Source organism: Ctenocephalides felis, unplaced genomic scaffold (assembly GCF_003426905.1).
Source record: "Ctenocephalides felis isolate EL2017-DRISC unplaced genomic scaffold, ASM342690v1 CF-g0.4_SCAFFOLD_03570, whole genome shotgun sequence".
Lineage (NCBI taxonomy): Eukaryota > Metazoa > Arthropoda > Insecta > Siphonaptera > Pulicidae > Ctenocephalides > Ctenocephalides felis.
In genome coordinates this window covers 24579776-24599871 of record NW_020539724.1, presented here as the reverse complement: position 1 = coordinate 24599871, position 20096 = coordinate 24579776, and the positions used below count along the sequence as shown (strand labels likewise).

The window sequence follows — 20096 nt, the reverse complement described above, 5'->3', positions numbered from 1 at the left end:
TTTTCCACGTGCTTGATCAAAGAGGTAATAAATTGACCCTTGTTTTAATTTTATTAATGTAGTCTTTCCCAAATGTACATTTAGCTTTTTTTGTATGAAGCGAGTAGAATCTAAAATCAACGTTTTATAGAATGTTTAAAAGTTATGCACAGCATTATAATGTAATTCATCTTCCATGAATGACATTGGTTTAAAAAATCATATTTTTTGATCCTTTGAGGTCTCTGATTAGTGAGATTTTATAAGTCAACTTTATTCTTTATGAAAAATCAACATTTTTCTTTAACTGCTGGTTTTAACCAAACTGGCGATAATGGTTTGCTGTATTTAATTTTCATTAATGACTTCCATAATTATTAATATATAATATTTTTACTGATCAGGAGCAAAGACATTTGCTTCTTAATTTTATTCTGATTCCTCTCGCTCAAAACAAAAAAAATATATTTAAATTACAGTACCGATAATAAATAATGTCACAATGACTTCTATGCTTTTTACTTCTATTTTTACGGGGTATCCCAAAAACTCAACGTCAAGTCGAAACAAAGTGATAGAATTGACACATTCCACATTGTTTGAAAATTATGAGTTGTTAAGTGCAACCTAAAGCTTTGGTGATAAACGGTTAATATGGTTAATTTTTACCTCCCGTAGGGTAAGATAAAGTAATCGCAAAAAATAGAAAATAAAATTTTTATATATCTTTACGTTTCAAAGGTTTCTGAACATTTTGGCATACCTTAGAAAATATGGATGTAGTGTGTGTGAAGTTGTGAATGTTAGTGTGTGTGTGTTGTGTGGCGGATACAAATTTTCGTCGACGATTTCGGAAACTTTCGATTCGTATTAATAATGAGACGTGCTGATTATTTTGTGGTAAAGGCAGGTCGAGCCATTTCGAAGATACGAGGCGAAAAGTACCAAAAATGGTAATTGATTTTTTGAGAGAACGGAGAGATTTGTATATTTCAAAAAAACATTTTATTCGTACTGACCAAATGAAGAACTGATGAAATGTTTGGGTATGCAGGTCTGGTTTTGGAGATCCAATAAAAAATGCGATTTGACGGACAAAATTATGATTAGACATATGCACATCAAATTAACACATATTTTATAGTAATAACAAAATTTGTTCATTATATGGGTTCCGTACCAATGTTTATCTGTTATACTGCGGCGCCCACGCGCTTCGATATTTCGTTTCTACGCAGCTAACGTATCGCGATCACTTCCAAAATTTTCAAAGTATTAAAAAATCGATTTTTTTAAAAAGGTCAATTATTTTCAAAAATATTAAAAATCTAAAAAAATTATTTCTTTCCACAGTTCTAAAGAAAATGATTATTTTTAAAAACTCAAATGTTTGGTGCGGGAAGTTCCAGCAATTTTGTTTGCAGGAATTTGTTATTGCTTTTGTTCATTTAAATTTTAGAATCGTCACCATAAAAAGCATTTCTATGCTTATAGTGAAAAATAATGACACAATTGCTCCAAGTTTTCAAGAATTAAGACTTTTGTTAAACTATGAATTTAATTGTCTACTTTGAGAAGCCCTCCTTTAAAGAAAATGTACTAAAGTGTGATAGCAAGTTTCATCAAAAGTTGGCGCATTTAATAAGTTAAAATACTTTATAGTAAAATGGTAAAATACTTGAGAGGTTCACAATGAAAAATTTTGAGTTAAATGAAAACCTGAAAATAACAAGTAAAGGTTAACGTATTTTGCTTACATTTAGTTCAAATATTTCGCTCTCGCACATTGATTTTTTCATTATAAAATTATCAAGTATATATCATTTTAAAAACCTGATTAAAAGCGCCAAGCTTTTGATGAAATTTGCCAACACACTTTGATACATTTTTTTAAGAAATGCCTGTCGAAATCGACCGATCTTAAAAATTTTAAATTCAAGTTCAACAAAGAAGTAATTCTTTAAATATTAGGTCAATTGTGGGTCGATTATTTTGGACAGTGGTTTTGGACAATGTTATTCATTAAATGTTATTCGAAAAATTGTCACAACTTCACCAAAGCTTTGGTTGCCCTTAAAAGCTAATAATTTCTAAACAACGTAATATTCTTTTGTGTTTTCTATTTTGTCGCTTGACGTTGAGTTCTAGGATACTCTAACATATAAAATTTTATATTTTATGATTAACTAAATATTGAAAATCAATCTTATTTTAGACACCTGAAATTACATTCAAAACACATTGCGTTGTAACTTAAACATCAATGCCACAATCACAATCTCAATAATACAACATTTACCGATTCGTTCTTATTTTTATTTCATCAGAATCAGAAGATCTTAAATATTACTATATTTGTAACATGATTAAAATTGTTTTAAGTGAATTGGTTTTGTCTATGTTTTTACTTTATAGTTTAGTATTTTAAATCCCATGAAAGTGATTTAATAATGTATTAATTTAATTTAATTTAATTGCAGAGTTATTTTGTGACAGATTATGATCCCACCATTGAAGATTCATACACAAAGCAATGTGTCATAGACGACATCCCAGCTAAATTGGACAGTAAGTGAAACAGGATTTATTATTATATAAAGATTACTTTTTATTAATAAAAAAATAATTATATACAAATTATATTAGATTTAAGACATAGGTAACTTAATAATATAGTAAAACTTAATCGTGTACAAAAAACATTTTAATCGTGTTCTCCAAGTTATCTCTATTTTAAATATATCGTATAAAATTGATTTAGCTGAGACATTACTAATATTATAAAACAAATATGATTCATTAAAATGAACACAAAAAGCCTCAATACCTAAAAAATTTAATGTAGATAAAAAAGTTACATAATAAATATAAATACTACTAAAAGCTAAATTCAGTATGTAATATTGGAGCACAACAGCAACTTCAACTTTATTTTGAAATTTTTCGTAGTTTCTTACAGCTGATCTTGCAAAATATTTATCCAACTTAATTTCAACATTAAGTATTTTCTGTTACAAGCTTTTAAGCAAGCAATTTGATCACAATGGCTTATTTATTTTTCGCTCAAAAGGTACAAGTGAATTTTAATATTGATTATTCCTTGTGACTCATATTTACTACACAAATCACAATACACTTTTTTTACATATAATCATCTTTGGACATTAAACATTTGTATCTCAAATATAAATAAACACACAATCACAATTTTATAAATCTACCATCACGCATTCTGATGTTTGTCCAAATGTTTTTCAAAAAATTCTAGTTCAGTACTTAAATCTTTGAGAAGATTTTGCCTGTCGGCTTGCTTCAAGTAACCTAATATAGTCTTCAGCAATTGAGTGTAAACTTCTGCTAAGGCTTGAACATCCGAATGTTTTGTTATATTCAAACACTTAGTGTAAAGTTTGTCTAAATGTCCTCGATCAATTATTACTTTTTGAGAGTCCGTTGCTTTAACCTCCGCCAAAAGATCAGATACATCTAAAAAGTCATCAACAATTTCCATAGATATACTGCTATTATTTGATTGTTTACTAGTATTTGCATTTGAAGCATTGGTTTTGTTGTTAGCATCTGTTACTACCACTTTGGCTTCAGCCTCTCTTGCTCCTGCTTCTTGAATTTGATTTCGGATCATTCTGCGCTTAGCAATTTCTTGACATTCATCTTCAAAGTCTGTATCCATTTCTCCTTTTATTTTAGCATATGCGTAGTCTTTTAAAGCAACAGCACAATGTCTTATCTTTTTATCAGCACTGGTCTTATTGGGGTTGTATTCTAAAGCATTTGCACAGATTAGATCGATGTCTTGGAGAAATTCTTTGGCAGTTGTATATCGATTTAAATCTATTTTTGCTATCATTGTTTCTAAATCCATAGGTTGCTTAATAACATCTAAGTAATCTTTAACCTCATCTAAGTCTACTGGTTTTGCAAACATCCGAAAAGTGCGCTGTTTACTTAAATGATGGGCAATCTCTCTCAAAAATACACGTAACTCAACTAATTTCTCTTCTTCTTGAGATTCAAATTTTGCTAATTCTTCTGGTGTATAAATTCTAGCAGGAGGTGTGGGTGCTCTGGGTAAAACCTCTACTTTTCTTGTTTTTGGCTTCACTTGAGGAGGTTTCAGTGCCAAATTAACAAACAGAGGTTTGAAGAATTCTTCTCGAGACTGTCTCATTGGATGATTAGTCATTGGTAGAACACAACGTAAATGAGCAGGAAATAATGTTTGTATGCGATCATCTAATTCCTCAAGCATCATATTAGCAGTTGCTAATACAAGAACAGGTGAACATTTAGTTATTATTTGAATTTTTTCTGCAAGTATGGCCTTGGTGGCATCGGAAGCATGTTCCCACAGTAAGTCTAAAGAAGGCAAGTAAAGAATACTAGGCGCTCTACGCATGCATTCATCTAGGATGTGCGACACAGTTTGCTCTTGAGATAATGACAAATCATCAGTACCATGTATTGAGCTGACATCTAAATTGTAAACGCTCAAATGTTCCATGTGATGCAATAACGCAGGAGCCAAATAAGATTGGCCGCAACCTTCCGACTGTCCAAGAATCAGCAAACGCGAATGGAATAAAGCATGATCCTGTCTCAGAACCTGAACTTGTTTTGAAGTATCAGGATCCATATACGGAAACACTTTGCCCAACCTCTCTACGGCGTCTTTCAAAGCTGCATCCAGGAGAGGTAATAAAAATCGCGGTAAACGTCGTCCATATTTATTTCCCTTTCGAGACCCTGCTGGTATTATTTGAGCTTGAGCTCTGAGGAAATCGACATGTTCGACTTTAACTTTCTCGGTGTCTATGGCTAATTTGAATTTTGACTCGTAAATTTGCGGATAAGTTCTTCGCAGGCTTTGAAGCATAGCTTCGGAACACAGCGCTTCAAGATCAGCGCCGCAGTATCCATCTGTTAGGTCTGAGAGCTGAGATATCATATCATCACCGGGTGCCCCATTTTTCCATTTGGATACATGAATCTTCAAAATAGCCTCACGCTGCGATCTTGCAGGTAGGGGAAAGAATAGCTCTCTATCAAATCTGCCGGGTCTTCTTAGTGCTGGATCCAATGATTCTATACGATTTGTAGCTCCGATAATTATGACATCGCCTCTTGCTTCTAATCCATCCATCAGGGTTAGTAATGTTGAAACAATACTTGAATATACTTGATCTTGTTTCGATGTACGCGCGGGACAAAATCCGTCAATTTCGTCGAAAAATATAATAGATGGTCTCATGAGCTGCGCTTGTTCGAATAACAATCTCAGATGTTTTTCGCTCTCTCCAAACCATTTATTTAGTAAATCACCGCCTTTGCGTAAAAAGAAGGACACTTTTTGTCCTGTGTTAGCAGAACATTCACCTGCTAGCGCTCTAGCTAGTAAAGTTTTACCAGTTCCCGGTGGACCGTGAAATAGAACGCCTTTAGGCGGCTTTGTGCCAAATTGCGCAAATACTTCTGGATACAACATTGGCAAAATGACCATCTCTCGTAAGCAACGCACATGAGAATCCAAGCCACCAACTTGTTCAAAGCGGAAGCCATCATCACCAATGCTGAGGGGCTGAATATCAGATAATTTAATATGCGAGGTATCCATATCATTCGCCGGTTTTAGTTTATCTTTATGTTTTGCTGGGCTGGAGCAAGCAACCGGAGGGCGTATATAGGGAGTTTGAGCTCTATCATCTTCTTCATCGTCATCGTCGTCACTGAGATCTCGAATGCGTTGTCGGGTTGCTCTCAAACATCTTCTACGGCGTTTCGGCTCGGGTTCTGCATTTGACCAAATGTCGTATTTATTGTAATCTCTGTGCGAACGATAGCTGCGCAAAGGTTTTCTTTGACGTAATTCATATATCCTGCCACCTCTAACATCGTCGCTTGAACTCTGTCTCTCACCTTCTTCATCTTCCATCTCGTCCTCCAATTGGGGAGAATCTTTACGGCCTGGTTCGGGTGTGGAAGTTCCATTGGGAAATTGAGATCTAGTATCAGCATTATTATTATAAGAAGCACGGGGGTTCGATTGATCAAGTATATCCATAGATGACGCTTTTTTATTTTGTGAAGTTTCGTCTTTTTGTGAAGATTTATTAGGTGAACTTCTAGACCTAGTTCGAATTCCACCACTATTATTTGCATCATTCTGTTCTTGTTCCGATCTTCTTGTGCTATTTCGTTGTTGACGGACATCATTATTATAATGTCTCGATCGGCGCTCGTAACGAGAATTTCTATAATTTACTACTACTTCAACATCATCATCATCATCGTCGTCCTCGTCGTCATCCACTTCTTCATCTTCTACTGCTCTTGAAGAATATCGTCTTAATTGGCCAATTTTCGGCGAAATAATATCGCGATAATTGGTATTAGTTCTAGGTCGCAGATTCTTTCTAACTGCTCCATTTACACGCGAATGTTGTTGAACTCTGCGAGAAATACGATCGCTGTTTCGACGCGCGTAATCGGACGAGTCACTCTCAAAATCTAGCACATCCCTACGGCGCTTCCTAGACCTGCCTAAAGCCCGTTGGTCATCGCTATCTTCCGACATTTTGCCGTCGTCCGCTCCGTCTGCACCTCCTCCACCCCTCCTTGCGCTGCTGAAGCGCAAACTCTTCCTTAGTATACCCAGTTTTGCAATTTACTGACAGTGGATAAAAAAATTATTGCCCAACTATCGATTGTTGAAGGCCGAACTTTCTTCAATATTTCATCCCTGTGATAGACAAGAGAATGAAAAAATATGACACTTTCCTTTTAGAGTAATGTAACATATATAACTGTGTAATACTTCTAGAAGTTCATATAGAATTCAGTATGATATTTTCAGTCATTGTCTGCAACATTTTACGTAGATCAATTATCTTGGCTTCGCACCTTAATGATAGTAATGCAGTAACCAACAGAACTATAAACTTATTTCTTGCTTTTATTGAAAAATATATTTTTAGGATAATTTAATAAAACTTTAATCTTCTAACCTCTTAGGTATTTTTTATAAAATCGCTATTTTGTATAACAAAATTATATGTAGCTTTAAGATATTTTTTTTCTATTTAAGTCCTGGATACTGCCGGTCAAGAAGAATTCAGTGCAATGAGAGAGCAATACATGAGAAGTGGTGAAGGATTTTTGCTCGTGTACGCAGTGACGGATAGGGCTAGTTTCGACGAGATGTACAAATTTCACAGACAAATCTTACGTGTCAAAGACAGAGACGAATTTCCAATGCTGATGGTCGGCAACAAAGCAGATCTCGAGACGTCTCGCGTGGTAAGTCAAGTCGACCCAGCGTATTTTTGAAGAACCTATATGGAAAAAACAAAAGCATTGAATTTTCTATAGATATAAAGGTGACAAGAACTATATATCATAATAATTGATCATTTTTAACAATCGTTGTACCGTCTGTACGTTATAAAAAAAATTGCAGGGGCGTAAATCATTAATGGCGCTAATGAAAGACCAAAGAGCAATTTTGAGTCATCACTGACTAATTTTATAGAGGTTAATTTAATCGTGGTAAATACCAAGCGATTGCAAATGTTTATATTTTTCCCTCGATATCAAGAGATATTATAAATGCTTTGTTTTTATTCAAAATATTTTATTTTCATCTCATGAAAGAGAATAAATAATGAATAAATACGCTGGTCTTAACCCTTTTAGCGACGAGTGTGAGAGACGCTGCTGTACGGAACGGCGAGTTGCTCAGTATAGTCCAGTCATTTAAGCTTAAATTAGGTAAGAATCTCGGAATTCGAGATACCTAGCTGAAAGTATGTAAATACTTGTATATTGACATCCCAAAGTTGTCTCAAAACCTACATATGGTAGGGTGTCAATACCATATGTAGGTTTTGAGACAACTTTAGTGTGTCAATATACAAGTATTTACTGACTTACAACTGAGTATCTCTAATTCCAAGGTAGTTTACTGTTATGACTGGGTTAGTAGCGCTACTGAACGGATCGAGCAAATCAATATATAATATTTAAAAATTTCAATCATTATCAATGAAGCTGCATTTAAAAATGAAAAATTACACTTTTAATAACTGAACATTATAATAAAAAATTAAAATTCTCAAAAGTTTAACTCATAGTAAAATTTCTTGAAGCGAAAATCAATACACAACATGCCTTCTATAGACGATCTCCATATACACAGGTGTGGATGTCGTCTATAGACGACGCTCGTAGCGAAAGGGTTAAGCATAAAATGTCTATTAGAGTAATATGAGTTATTTTGACACCAGACTAGTGTAAATTTGAACAGATAAGGTAATAAGGAAAACAATGTAGAATATTATTGATTCGTTATACTTTTAATCTGAAATAATTTTAAATCTAATTAATCACGGATCGTTTAAATCGTTATAAGATTCATACAATAGTATAATACCAAATGAGTAACATTTGTTGATCGAAACACATCATTGATCTCAATTTAACAAAGTAACCAGCATATAATTCGAACTAATCGTTACACGTCAGGAATTCAAATTATCACTCATTCCTTCTAATATATAAAACTTTGACTTTTAAACAAATAATATTATTGAACAAAGGTACAAATAATTTTACAATATGAGGTCGCAGCATGGGATAATATTTAATTTAAACTGCTAGGAGAGCAAATGCATTAATACCGTGGTTTCCAACCTGTGGGACGGGATCCATCAGGTTGGAAACAGTTTATTACAAAGGGTCGTACAGTTTCCAAATTAATGAATATTAATAAACAGTCTGATAATTAAATTGTATCAGTCGAATATTGTAAATTATATTGTATTGATGGTTTGGTACAGAAATCTACCTCCATAAATAGGATAGTATTATTTTTTACCTTGTCATAAAGGTCGATGACTATTTCAAATGACTTAAAAGCGGTTTAAATTTCGTTTTGTAGTGACAGTTTGAAATGCTGTTGTTTTAAAATTGTCATTTTGACATATATAAGCCGGATAATATACTAATATATTTTTCACTATATTTAAAAGTTCTTGGTATACCAGCATAAATATCATTAAAAATTAGTTGGTATTGGTAGTTTGCCTTAAGGAAAGTTACATGAACTTCCCGATATGTGTAAACAATCCATTTAATCCATGATAAATAAATTAATTTATGAGTAGTTAAAAGTAAGTGGATTTATTACACATTATTGAACACGTTAACCCCGCCGGAGTATTTTCTGAAAGCAAATTTTTTAAAATCAATGATTTTTATAATTGAACCAGGGGTTAAGTGGTTTAGTATGTTCATTAAGACCAGGTACTCTATTGCTATACCAAGTAAATCGTCTAATTTTAATTTTAGCAAACGTCAAAAAAACTACTCATTTTCTCAAACTTTGATGAATTTTTAAAATTAAACTACTTGTCGTAAGGTCATTTTATTGCAGTAAGTTCTATAAGACCATGATATATATCGCCAAAAAAGTTTCATGAGAATCGGCTTAAATTTTTTTTAACAGTTAATTACAAGAAAACGGCTCGGTAGATTTTCACCTAAAACGAATCAGTATTATTCCCAACTAATATCTTTCGAACAGTTTTTGATTTTTTTAAATCGATTCGGTAGTATGAGCTTAAATGTGGACGAAAATTTTAACACTTTTTTCCAAATTACAAAGAAACGGTTTAGCCGATCGCTGCACAAAACTGAGAAACGATAGTCCATACCGAGATACATCGAATGGCTTTTAAGTTTTTGAAATCGGTCCACCCGTTTTTTGAGAAAACGTCGATTTATGCCAAAAAATCTGTTCACACACACAAACACACGTGTACTTTTTCCAAATTTAGTCTCATTCGATTCAGAATGGCTTGAAACGTCGATAAAATATAAAATTAGCGATTTTTTTATGAAAACATAAACTGCTTCTTCGGGAAGTTAATCCAGATCGTTTCCGGATTTTACCGGGAAATTGGCCGGTTAAGTCTGATTTACCGGAGAATTTGAATTTTAAATATTATCATAATATATCTAAATGTTTTACATTATTATTAATTAAATAATTAATTTACACATGGGTTGCACAAAACAAAAATATATTAATTTGTATCTTTTTTTCTCTAGGTGTCTGTTGAAGAGGCGCAAAATTTGTCAAGACAATTAAAAATACCTTACATCGAATGTAGCGCTAAATTGAGAATGAATGTTGACCAATCCTTCCATGAACTAGTTAGAATTGTCAGAAGATTTCAATTATCAGAAAGGCAGATACCAATTAAATCCAATTATAAGGATAAAAATAAGAAAAAATGCTGCATCTTGTAAACTAGTTAATGACAATACTTATATGAATAAGCATGGATCATATTCAATACGACCATAAATTTTGTAAGTATTTTTGGAAACAAAATATTAACATGTTTGAGTTGGATCTAAAAGAACTCAATATTTCTCTGAATATTTTTTGATTGAAGTTTTTAAACAACATAATTCAATACAGAATCTAAAATTAAATAAGAACGCACACACATAATTACTGTGATTGGAAAATGCCTTCTTAGGAAGAATATATATCAAAGTATAATTAATTTAAAGTTATATAAATTTATATAAATTAATATATGTAGTTAATATAATATATGAGTATGAAAAAAGGATTTCAGGAGTATTGCAGATTTACATTACTGAATTTTGTTTTCAACAAAAAAAAAGTATATGCATCACACATCGAAAAGTAACTTCCAATTATTTATTTATCGTTTTATATTTGAAGGAAATGCCAAAATAAGCCTATGTAAAGTACCTAATCGAATATATTTTTGAGATATGTGACATATGTTTATAAGATAAAACTGCAACTTCCATATATTTAGCTTAGTAACTAATGTAAAGCAGCTTTAATTAAGCAATTCTAACGACGTATTTACATGAAAATCCATTTAAAATTTGAATAATAATATATGTATATTCGTATTATTGCAAGAACTTGTGTTAATATATAAAAAAAACATTGATTATAAAAATGATAAGAAATAAATTACTTATATCCAAAATCCTATAGTTTAAGATAATAATTAAATGTTGCTTTATAAATTGTAAGGTGCTCTAGATATATATATATATATATATATATATATATATATATATATATAAAACTATCAAGATATATATATATATATATATATATATATATATAAATTAATCAATTATGTATAACCTACATGTTAAATAAAACTAACTTTCCTTGCAATGGACAAAAATAACTCAATTGCACAAATGTAACTGCCATTTATGTGTTTTAATAATAGAGTTTTTAATGAATGTTTGAACTAAACTAAATGTATTGCGTAATAAATAAATATTCAAATAATTATAATGTAAAATAATAAAATGTATTTGTATATTTGGTTTATTATGAAATAAACAACTAAAAAGAATTATAAAGTTGAATAGATTTAAATATCCGAGCTGTTCCTGGTAGTGTTCGATGAGTCAATTTCTCAGCAACAATTAGCAGTATCAATTGAAAATTGGAAATTAAAAAAGGCTTTTAGAGTCAAGATAAAGCTTTTTGCATCAAAGATTTGTTTCAATGTTCTAAGAATGGAAAACAATGTACAGTGCAAAAAAGAATGGCATCCCTTAAAATAATTAGAATGACAATACAAAACTAAATTAAAAAAGCAGTTGAAGAAATAACTATATAATATAATATAATCCAAGGAAATAGTAAATGAACATTTTTATAAAATAAATAAACTAAATATACAATTTTCATTAAAATATTGTGAATCATTTAGGAAAGAAATGCTTTGAGATAGAGATGCACTTCATGAGGTGAAGAAATGCAATTATTTTATAAAGAATAATTCAAATCCACTTTGATACCAGGATGATTACTTTCGATGTATATTTTGTGCATGTATATTCTCAATCATAACAAAATAAAATTTAATTACAAAGAAAAGAAACTTATATTTGGGCACAATACATTTTTAACAAACAAGGTAATAATACAAAAGCATTGAATACATTAAAGTTTTCAAGATGAATGCAGAAGGTCGTTTCTTCTGGAAGATCAGAGCTACAATTGTATAACGCTTATACAATACTGTAAAATATAAACTTACCAAATCAAAATCATAACAGTCATGTAAAAAATCTACAGGTGGTCATTTTGCAATAACCAGAAACTTCTCAAACATCTGAAAACGATAAGAAATACAAAATTAATTGCATTATTTATGAAACTACAACATTTATGAATCCAGTAACAAATTATTTAATATTTGAATGTTTTAAATATATTTAATATTATTAAATGTATTGTAATAAATTGAAATAGAATGTTGTATTGCTTTAAACATTTTATAGTCCATGAAACAAAACTATCAAAATAATAAACAAACCGCTGTGGGAATTTAACACTTGTGTATATTACAACAGAAATTTTATTTAATAAACAATAGCACCAAAACATGCATTATGACAAACAATTATAAAACAGGATTGTACTTTTATGTATAGATTTTTTAATTATATTACTGCAAGCATTAGCAATTTCAAAATATGATTACAGTAAGAAATTTATTCAGTAAAAAAATAAGGAAAACATTAAGTAGGTGATGCATGAAATAATCTACAGAATCTGCATTTTACAATATTCCAAGCAAATATTTGTGTCTAAAATTTATATGTGTAAAATGTATTAAAGATTGATAATGAAACCGAGAAAATTTTAAGTAGTCTATTATTTATAATTGGTACAATATACAAGGTATATTGTATATTTGGTATTGTATAATATACAAGTTGCAACATAAATTTTGTGAAATTTGTACTTTTATGAGTTGTTACAAGCAACATATTTAGCTTCGTCTGTATCTAAACATGCATTATGACGAAAGGCTTGTACTTTTGTTTCATTTTTTTTTATAAGAATTATATTACTGCAAGCATTAGCCATCTACAAATCTACAAATATCAGTATGGTAAGAAATTTATTCAGTAGACTGATTAGAACTTAAAACTAAGGAAAGCAGTAGGTGGGTGTTGCATGAATAAATTTATAGAATCTGCATTTTTGCAAGATTCATGGCAAATGTCTGTATATAATTATTATATGAGTAAAATGTATTGAAGATTGATAATAAAAAATGAGAAAATTTTAAGTAACCTACTATTTATAATTGGTTTTCAATATATGGAACATTTAAGAAGAAGTCTTGCAAATGTACAAGTAGTAAAATAAATTTCTGTGTAATATTTAGTTTAGTCGCTGACTACGCAGGATTATGGGACACTATTATAAAACATTGTATTTTTATGTACATTTTTTTATTTATATTACTGCAAACATTAGTAATCTTCAAATATCATTATTTATTCAGTAGCTCAATGGACTGATTAGTAGTTAAAAATAAAAATAGTAGATGGTCGCTGCATGAGCCAATCTACAGAATTTGCATTTTTACATCATTCACACAAAATGTCTATTTCTAAAATTTATATGTGTAAAATATATTGATATTGATAATGATAAATGATACAGTTTTCAATATATGGAGCATTCAATGAAAAGTGTAGTAAATGTAGAAGTTGCAATTTAAACTTTGTGAAATATTTAGTTTAGTCGATGTATAAGTATGCATTACGGCAAACAATTATGAAAAGGGCTTGTAGTTTTAATTATAGACTTTTTAATTATATTTCTGCAAGCATTAGCAATCTTCAAATATCATAATAGGAAAAAATTCATTCAGTAACTCAATGAGCTGATTAGTAGTTAAAAATCAGGAAAACAATAGGTAGGTGTCGCATGAAGATATCTACAGAATCTGAATTTTTGCATAACTCACAGCAAATATTTGTGTCTAAAATTTATACATATAAAATGTATTAAAGATTGATAATGATAAACAAAGAACTTTTAAGTAAGCTACTATTTTTAATTGGTTTACAATATATGGAGCATTTAGTGAAAAGTGTTGTAAATGTACAAGTTGCAATATAAATTTTGTGAAATATTTAGTTGAGTCGGTCTCTAACAATAAGCATGCATTATGACAAACAATTATAAAACGAGCTTGTAGTTTTAATTATACTTTTTTTAGTTGTATTTCTTAGTAATCTTTAAATATCATTATAGCAAGAAATTCATTCAGTAACTCTATAGACTGATTACAACTTAAAAATAAGGAAAGCAGTAGGTGGGTGTCATATGAAGATATCTACAGAATCTGAATTTTTACATCAATCACAGCAAATATTTGTGTCTAAAATTTATAAATACATAATGTATTGAAGATTGATAATGATAAACAAAGAAATTTTAAGTAACCTACTATTTTTATTGGTTTACAATATATGGAACATTTAATGAGAAGTGTTGTAAATGTACAAGTAACAAATTTTGTCTAATATTTAGTTTAGTCGGTGACTTAGCATGCATTATGTCGAACAATTATAAAACAGGCTTGTACTTTTATGTATAGATTTTTAAATTATTAATACATTATTGCAAGCATTAGCAATCTTCAAATATAATAATAGTAACAAATTATTCAGTAACTCTATAGACTGATTAGAACTTAAGAATAAAGAAAGAAGTAGGTGGGTGTCGCATGAATGAATCTGCAGAATCTGCATTTTTACATCATTCATAGCAAATATTTGTGTTTAAAATTTATATGTATGAAATATATTGAAGATTGATAATGATAAAGAAAGAAATTCTAAGTAACCTACTATTTTTAATTGGTTTACAATATATGGAGCATTTAATGAAAAGTGTTGTAAATGTACAAGTTGCAACATAAATTTTGTGAAGTTTTTAGTCAACATGCAAAATTTACGTCAAAAATATATATAAAGTAAGGAATTTGCAATTTTTACTTGTTTGTATGTACTTGAAGATTGGGCTTGTAAGGTTATGTATGTGTTGCAAGACTAGTTAGTATTGGTAAAATTCTTTGTCTATTATTTTAACACATGAATGAAAAAAGCTGCATAAATAGATCATTAATTGATTTATTTAACTTACCACTTTACACTCAAATTCATTTATAACACACTCAAAGTCTCGAAATAGCTCAACTATCTACACAAAACCCAATATAAACTGTCACATCATATTCATTGCTAGAAAAAGAAAGACGGCGAATGAAGTGTGTTAGTCATAAAATCTATACCGACGAAGAGCGCCAACTTCAAATGATGTCAGAATACATTTTATTATATCGAAACAAAGTAGAAATATTATATTAAAATATTATATAAAATAAAGTTTGAATATCATTGTCAATATATTTTTAAAGTATTTCATCATTATTAGTACCAAAAAAGCTCCATAGTTATCTAATGTACGTGACCCATGTAATACTACCAACATAACAAAATTACCGCGAAATTCAAAAAACGATAGCGAAAGGAAGAAATAAATTCACACTAACAACTCGTGTAAAACTCTAAAAATTATTAATTATATCATATGCTAATCTTGCCTAGGATTATGAATTACCCAAATTTTAATCCACAAATAGAGTACTAGTTTGGAATATGTATCTGTTTATTCAATTTTCTTTTCCAAATAAAATTTTCATTTAATGTTTTACACTTGACAATAAAAACATTTTGTAAAAAAAGATAATTCCATTCACAGTTATTGCAATTATATTTCACATATTCTAAAAAATAAGATAAAATAATTTGCAAAACAGTTTTTATATAACATATGTTGATCTAGTATATTTTCTACATAAAATATTTTCTTAAGCTCGGCTAGCCAAAGCTCCTAGATCAGCAATGCATTTATTGATGTTTTCCTTTTCTTGATCAGGTGTTAAAGATTTCAAAACTGAGTCTACAACCCAGTTAACCATGTGTTTCTGAGCAATGCGTTGTTCAATATTCTGTTTCTCAACTTGGTAATCTAATCGTTTCTTAACCTACAAGAAATAATAGAATTAAGTCTAAAAATATAATAATGTTCTTTGCATCAAAGAAATGTTTAGTTTTACTATTTAAATATCTATCATAATTCAAAACAGTAAATTGTTGATCTTGAACATAGAAAAAATATTTCATAAGACGGATCCATCAGTATAATGCATAAAATGCCTCATACTGCACATAATCGAATACTTACCTCCTGATACACTTTCATGGCGCGTTCCCTGTAAGCTGCTTCAAGTTGCAAGGCAACATTTTCACGTTTTGCATCCATCAACATAAGTTGACCTTCAGCTCTCCATTGTTCCAACTTTTCTCCTTCAATGGCATCTTGGTAACTTTTAACTTCTTCTACACGACCTGAATTCCATTCATCGGCATAGGCCTAAAATCAGTATTTATAATGCATAAAAACTTTATATTATAGGCACAAACAATATTACTTTGCTCTTATTTGGTGATTAGAATTACTTAAGCAAAATTAAAGTATGTAATTCATTTTAGCAGTAATTTATAAATTTTACATTTTACAATTAAATTTACATATTACATTCCAATTGCCAAACTCCAAATGAATATATTTCAGACTTACATCAACTTCTTTGTCCAAGTATTTTGCAATATGTGGACCCAACTTTTTAGTGGCATAGAGACAGATAATACCCAATGAAATACCAGTATAGAATTCATGCTCCATAACGTAAATTTCCTTTGAACATAAGTAAGTAATTAAACCAGTTCCAAACATGTAAGGTCCAGTAACACCGGTCTTCTCATAGAAAAATTCAAACCTTTTAATAAAGAGAGTATGATTATAAAATAATAAAAGAAACTGAACATTAATATTTTTATTTTTATACATCATTTAACTGAGCAAATAGTATTTTTGAAGTAAAACTTCTTGAGGCGCGATTAGGGTGCGACCCGTAGAAATGCAACTGAAGTGCGGTACGGCCGAGTCGAGTGCCAATAATTCGTCATTCGCTTTCGTTGATATCATTTGTATACGGGTCGATTGTGATTAATCGTCGTGTATGCGAATAGAGATCTGTCGATGAATGCGTACCGGGATCAACGTTGTATGGGTACTGATATCAACATAGGACAAAGAAATGAGCATAAATAAACATTTTAAAGTTACATCATAGTACAAATCTTGACTTAATCAAAAATGCCTGAATCAGAAGAATATTTTACCCTGTTCATTAAGATATTAAAACAAATTAAACATTTTTGCCCCTAAGTTTATTGATTACAAATTATTTCTATATTATTTGTAGTTTCTATAAATCTTTTAAGTTATTAAAATGGTAAATATATTTTAAGCAAGACAGATATTACAGCTGTTCAAAGAATGAGATTACATCGGCAGCGAAAAAGTGCAAAAAATACAAGCAGTCAATGAATGTATGTTAATTTTAATTACATGAAGTTCTTCAAATACAATTACATGATGAGCAAAGTTGCAAAAACAATATTTGCTTAGGCATTGTTTAACATAATCCACTGGTTGAACAAATATTATAGAATTTATTAATCAGCAATTACTTCATTTTTCTAATGATGGTCCATTTCTAAATGCTAATTACAATGACAAACCGATCATGTCATATTTGAAGTATGACTTAAATTACATTATTGTTTTTAAATATTATACATATTTTCAATGCTATTAAAAATATACAATTTATAATTTATCATTAATAAATGCGTATAATGGTTGAAACTAATAAATGTGTGCATCACGAGTGTTACAATATTACTAATAAACATTCAAAATTGTTATGATGTATTTATTTTTACTTAAATGCCATCTTGTACAGTAGCAAATAAATTTTACTTCAATCTCGTGTGAACCTTACGTGTACCCTTTTTTTTTATACTAAAACGTACCATGAGTCTGGAATGAATCCAAAGCGAACTTTAGGTGAATGTTCCAAACGTGTTGGCCTTGGGAAGTTGACCAAATCTCTTTCAGCACTATCGGCTTCTTCTACCTTTGTAGGAGCAGGGCATGTTGCAGCCTGGGATGTTGTTCGCACTGCCACAGTCAGTGGCCGGGATACCTTGGCTATTAACAAGAAAATAGTTGTATACATTTTACATTACTTATGATAAATGATAATTGATTTGATTCATTATTTGTTATGAATTAAATGCAATAACAAAGATATCTGTACATTTGATTGTGCGCTAGAGAAAATCATACAACAGCTATAGTAATAAATTGTGAAATGGAAACTTAAGACCTCAGCACCTTTGCTACAGATTGTAATTTCAATAAAATATTGTGCACTTATCTAACATGGTATTTAAATATTGAAGAAATTTTAACCAAAATTTGGACATTTAAAGCAGTAGAAATGTATATACATCTTATGCATGAAATCAAAAATTAATACACCAAATAAAAAATAATCCTTAGAACTTTCTGGGAAGGACTATTTATCTTTTTACACATGTCTTTATTATACAATTTGCAAAGAGGAAAACTGTCAAGTGATTACATAAAGTCTAAAGTGTTCATGATTTTCACTGCACGCACATCATTACTATAAATATAATAACTATGTAAGATGTATTATTATAAAAAAATATTACAAATTAAACAATTATTTACCCAAAAGCGAAGCTTTAGACAGCATTTTTTATCAAAAAGTCTAATACGAATTGATCGAAAAGTGGCCACCACTGCCGTCAAAAAATAAAAAATTATACTTGTACTATAACAATGATGCCAACAAAAGGACACCAAAATTTTATTATTCTTATGGTGTTAACTTGAGCACACGTGATCTTCTTGCTGTCAAAATTATGTCTTTGACAGATGACATTTATGTTTGTATTTTTAGAAAAAAAAATTCTAAAACTTAGTATTGCTTTGCTTTTATTAATGGATTTATTATAATGGGTTTGTGCTCGTCGTGTTTCAATCCTACTTCAGATGAAATACCTCAGCCAGATATGGTAATTGTCCAGAGATTTGTAGACAAATAATTTTTATACAAATAGTGATCATGGGTATGGGAATAAAAATTTGTAGTTTCTTTAATTATCAGAATAATTTAGTTTGCTCACTAATCAACATGATGAAATATGTATACCTCAATAGTTTAGAACTAATGTTGAAATTGAGCATTAATAATCTCAGCCTCTGGCATTATTTACAGTTTATAATAATTAATTAATTTTGATATGAAAAACGATCAGTTTATCTACTTGTAGAATTTAAAAGTAGTTGTAAATACATATTAAAGGTTGTTTTAAAATAAATAATATTATCTCTATTATGCAATAAGTTTCAACTTGACTCTTTCCACTCCCGGTATGTAACAAACTTGATCTAAATAACTCAAAATGCAAAATTCTTAGTTTTACACATAAGCAATTTTCAATACATTTAGGTTATAAAATTTATAACACCTGCATAGATAGATATGATAAAATATCTGACCTCGGCATTTTATTTGACTCTAGTTTGTCCTTTGCAGACCACATGGCTAATATTTGGAATAAAGCTCATAAATTGTTAGAAATGTTTTTAAGGAACTGTAAAGATTTTAATTTAAATTAGTTACTAATTTGTATGTACAGTGGAACCTTGATTAACCGGACTAAATGTTGTCGATAGGCATCCGGATAATCCAATGTATGAAGAATAATGTTGAGTATTTATTAAAAATAAGAAATACAAAAAAAATAATATTTATTAAGAAATTGAAACTTTCTTACGTATGTGCATATAATTTTTTTTAGATTATATTACATACATATACTGAACTGCAGCATTAATTGTGCAAAAATTCGAATTGTAGGTATGTACATGCATATAAATTAGTCGCGGTTGGTAGTCTGAATAATCGCGAATCCGTATAACTGAGGTCCGGATAATCGAGGTTCTATTGTACTATGCAAATATACGGTCTAAGTTTGAGTATGGATCAATCATTTGATATCTTTATTATAGGAATAACTCTGATGCGAGATAGAGAAGGTTCAACGTAAATTTTTTTAAATTATCTACATTTTAAAATGCACTAAATTTATCCTGAACGTGCATTCGAACACAAAACATTGCTTAATAAATTCAGCATATCATCTTTTGCCACAAGTCCTTTTATCTATAATATTTTGTTCTTATATAAACTTTGTAATAACACTATAGA

At 29.9% G+C, this 20096-nt stretch overlaps 3 protein-coding genes across 5 annotated transcripts in view; 1 reads left to right on the top strand and 2 right to left on the bottom strand.

Annotated features, from left to right (window-relative positions):
* Positions 1-2341: 2341 nt before the first annotated feature.
* The window catches only part of LOC113383641 (ras-like protein 2), a 32012-nt gene continuing 14257 nt past the window's right edge, over positions 2342-20096 (top strand). Inside the window, exons 1-3 of the mRNA XM_026621891.1 lie at positions 2342-2368; positions 2460-2547; positions 7082-7293. Coding sequence (XP_026477676.1) covers positions 2342-2368; positions 2460-2547; positions 7082-7293 — 327 coding nt within the window. The remainder of the gene's footprint in view (positions 2369-2459; positions 2548-7081; positions 7294-20096) is intronic.
* LOC113383765 (ATPase family AAA domain-containing protein 2-like) overlaps positions 2927-20096 on the bottom strand; it is a 35385-nt gene continuing 18215 nt past the window's right edge. The window contains exons 1-4 of one of the 2 annotated variants that reach the window (XM_026622026.1): positions 15023-15151; positions 12111-12185; positions 7223-7328; positions 2927-6736 (exon numbers count right to left, since the gene is read on the bottom strand). In XM_026622026.1, the coding sequence (XP_026477811.1) occupies positions 3203-6571 (3369 nt within the window). In that variant the 5' untranslated portion in view covers positions 6572-6736; positions 7223-7328; positions 12111-12185; positions 15023-15151 and the 3' untranslated portion in view covers positions 2927-3202. Of the gene's footprint in view, positions 6737-7222; positions 7329-12110; positions 12186-15022; positions 15152-20096 lie in introns of those variants that run through there. The other variant, XM_026622025.1, reaches the window with a different exon arrangement.
* Positions 15750-18666, bottom strand: LOC113383766 (ATP synthase subunit b, mitochondrial-like). Of its 2 annotated transcripts, XM_026622029.1 has the most exons (5): positions 18551-18666; positions 17824-18001; positions 16523-16721; positions 16127-16315; positions 15750-15926 (listed from the first exon to the last, which is right to left on the bottom strand). In XM_026622029.1, exons 1-5 carry the CDS (start codon positions 18573-18575, stop codon positions 15750-15752), a joined length of 768 nt encoding a protein of 255 aa, XP_026477814.1. In that variant the 5' UTR covers positions 18576-18666. The 2 variants fall into 2 exon arrangements, with proteins under 2 accessions (XP_026477814.1, XP_026477812.1); XM_026622027.1 differs by lacking the exon at positions 18551-18666 and having other exon boundaries at positions 17824-18029.

Excerpts from the sequence above, each read along its gene's own strand:
- LOC113383766 (XM_026622027.1), bottom strand. The coding sequence starts at position 18,029 with ATGTATACAACTATTTTCTTGTTAATAGCCAAGGTATCCCGGCCACTG. Across the intron at positions 16,722-17,823 it reads GGATTCATTCCAGACTCATG|GTTTGAATTTTTCTATGAGA; the intron begins GTACGTTTTAGT and ends CTTTATTAAAAG. Across the intron at positions 15,927-16,126 it reads CCATGAAAGTGTATCAGGAG|GTTAAGAAACGATTAGATTA; the intron begins GTAAGTATTCGA and ends TATTTCTTGTAG.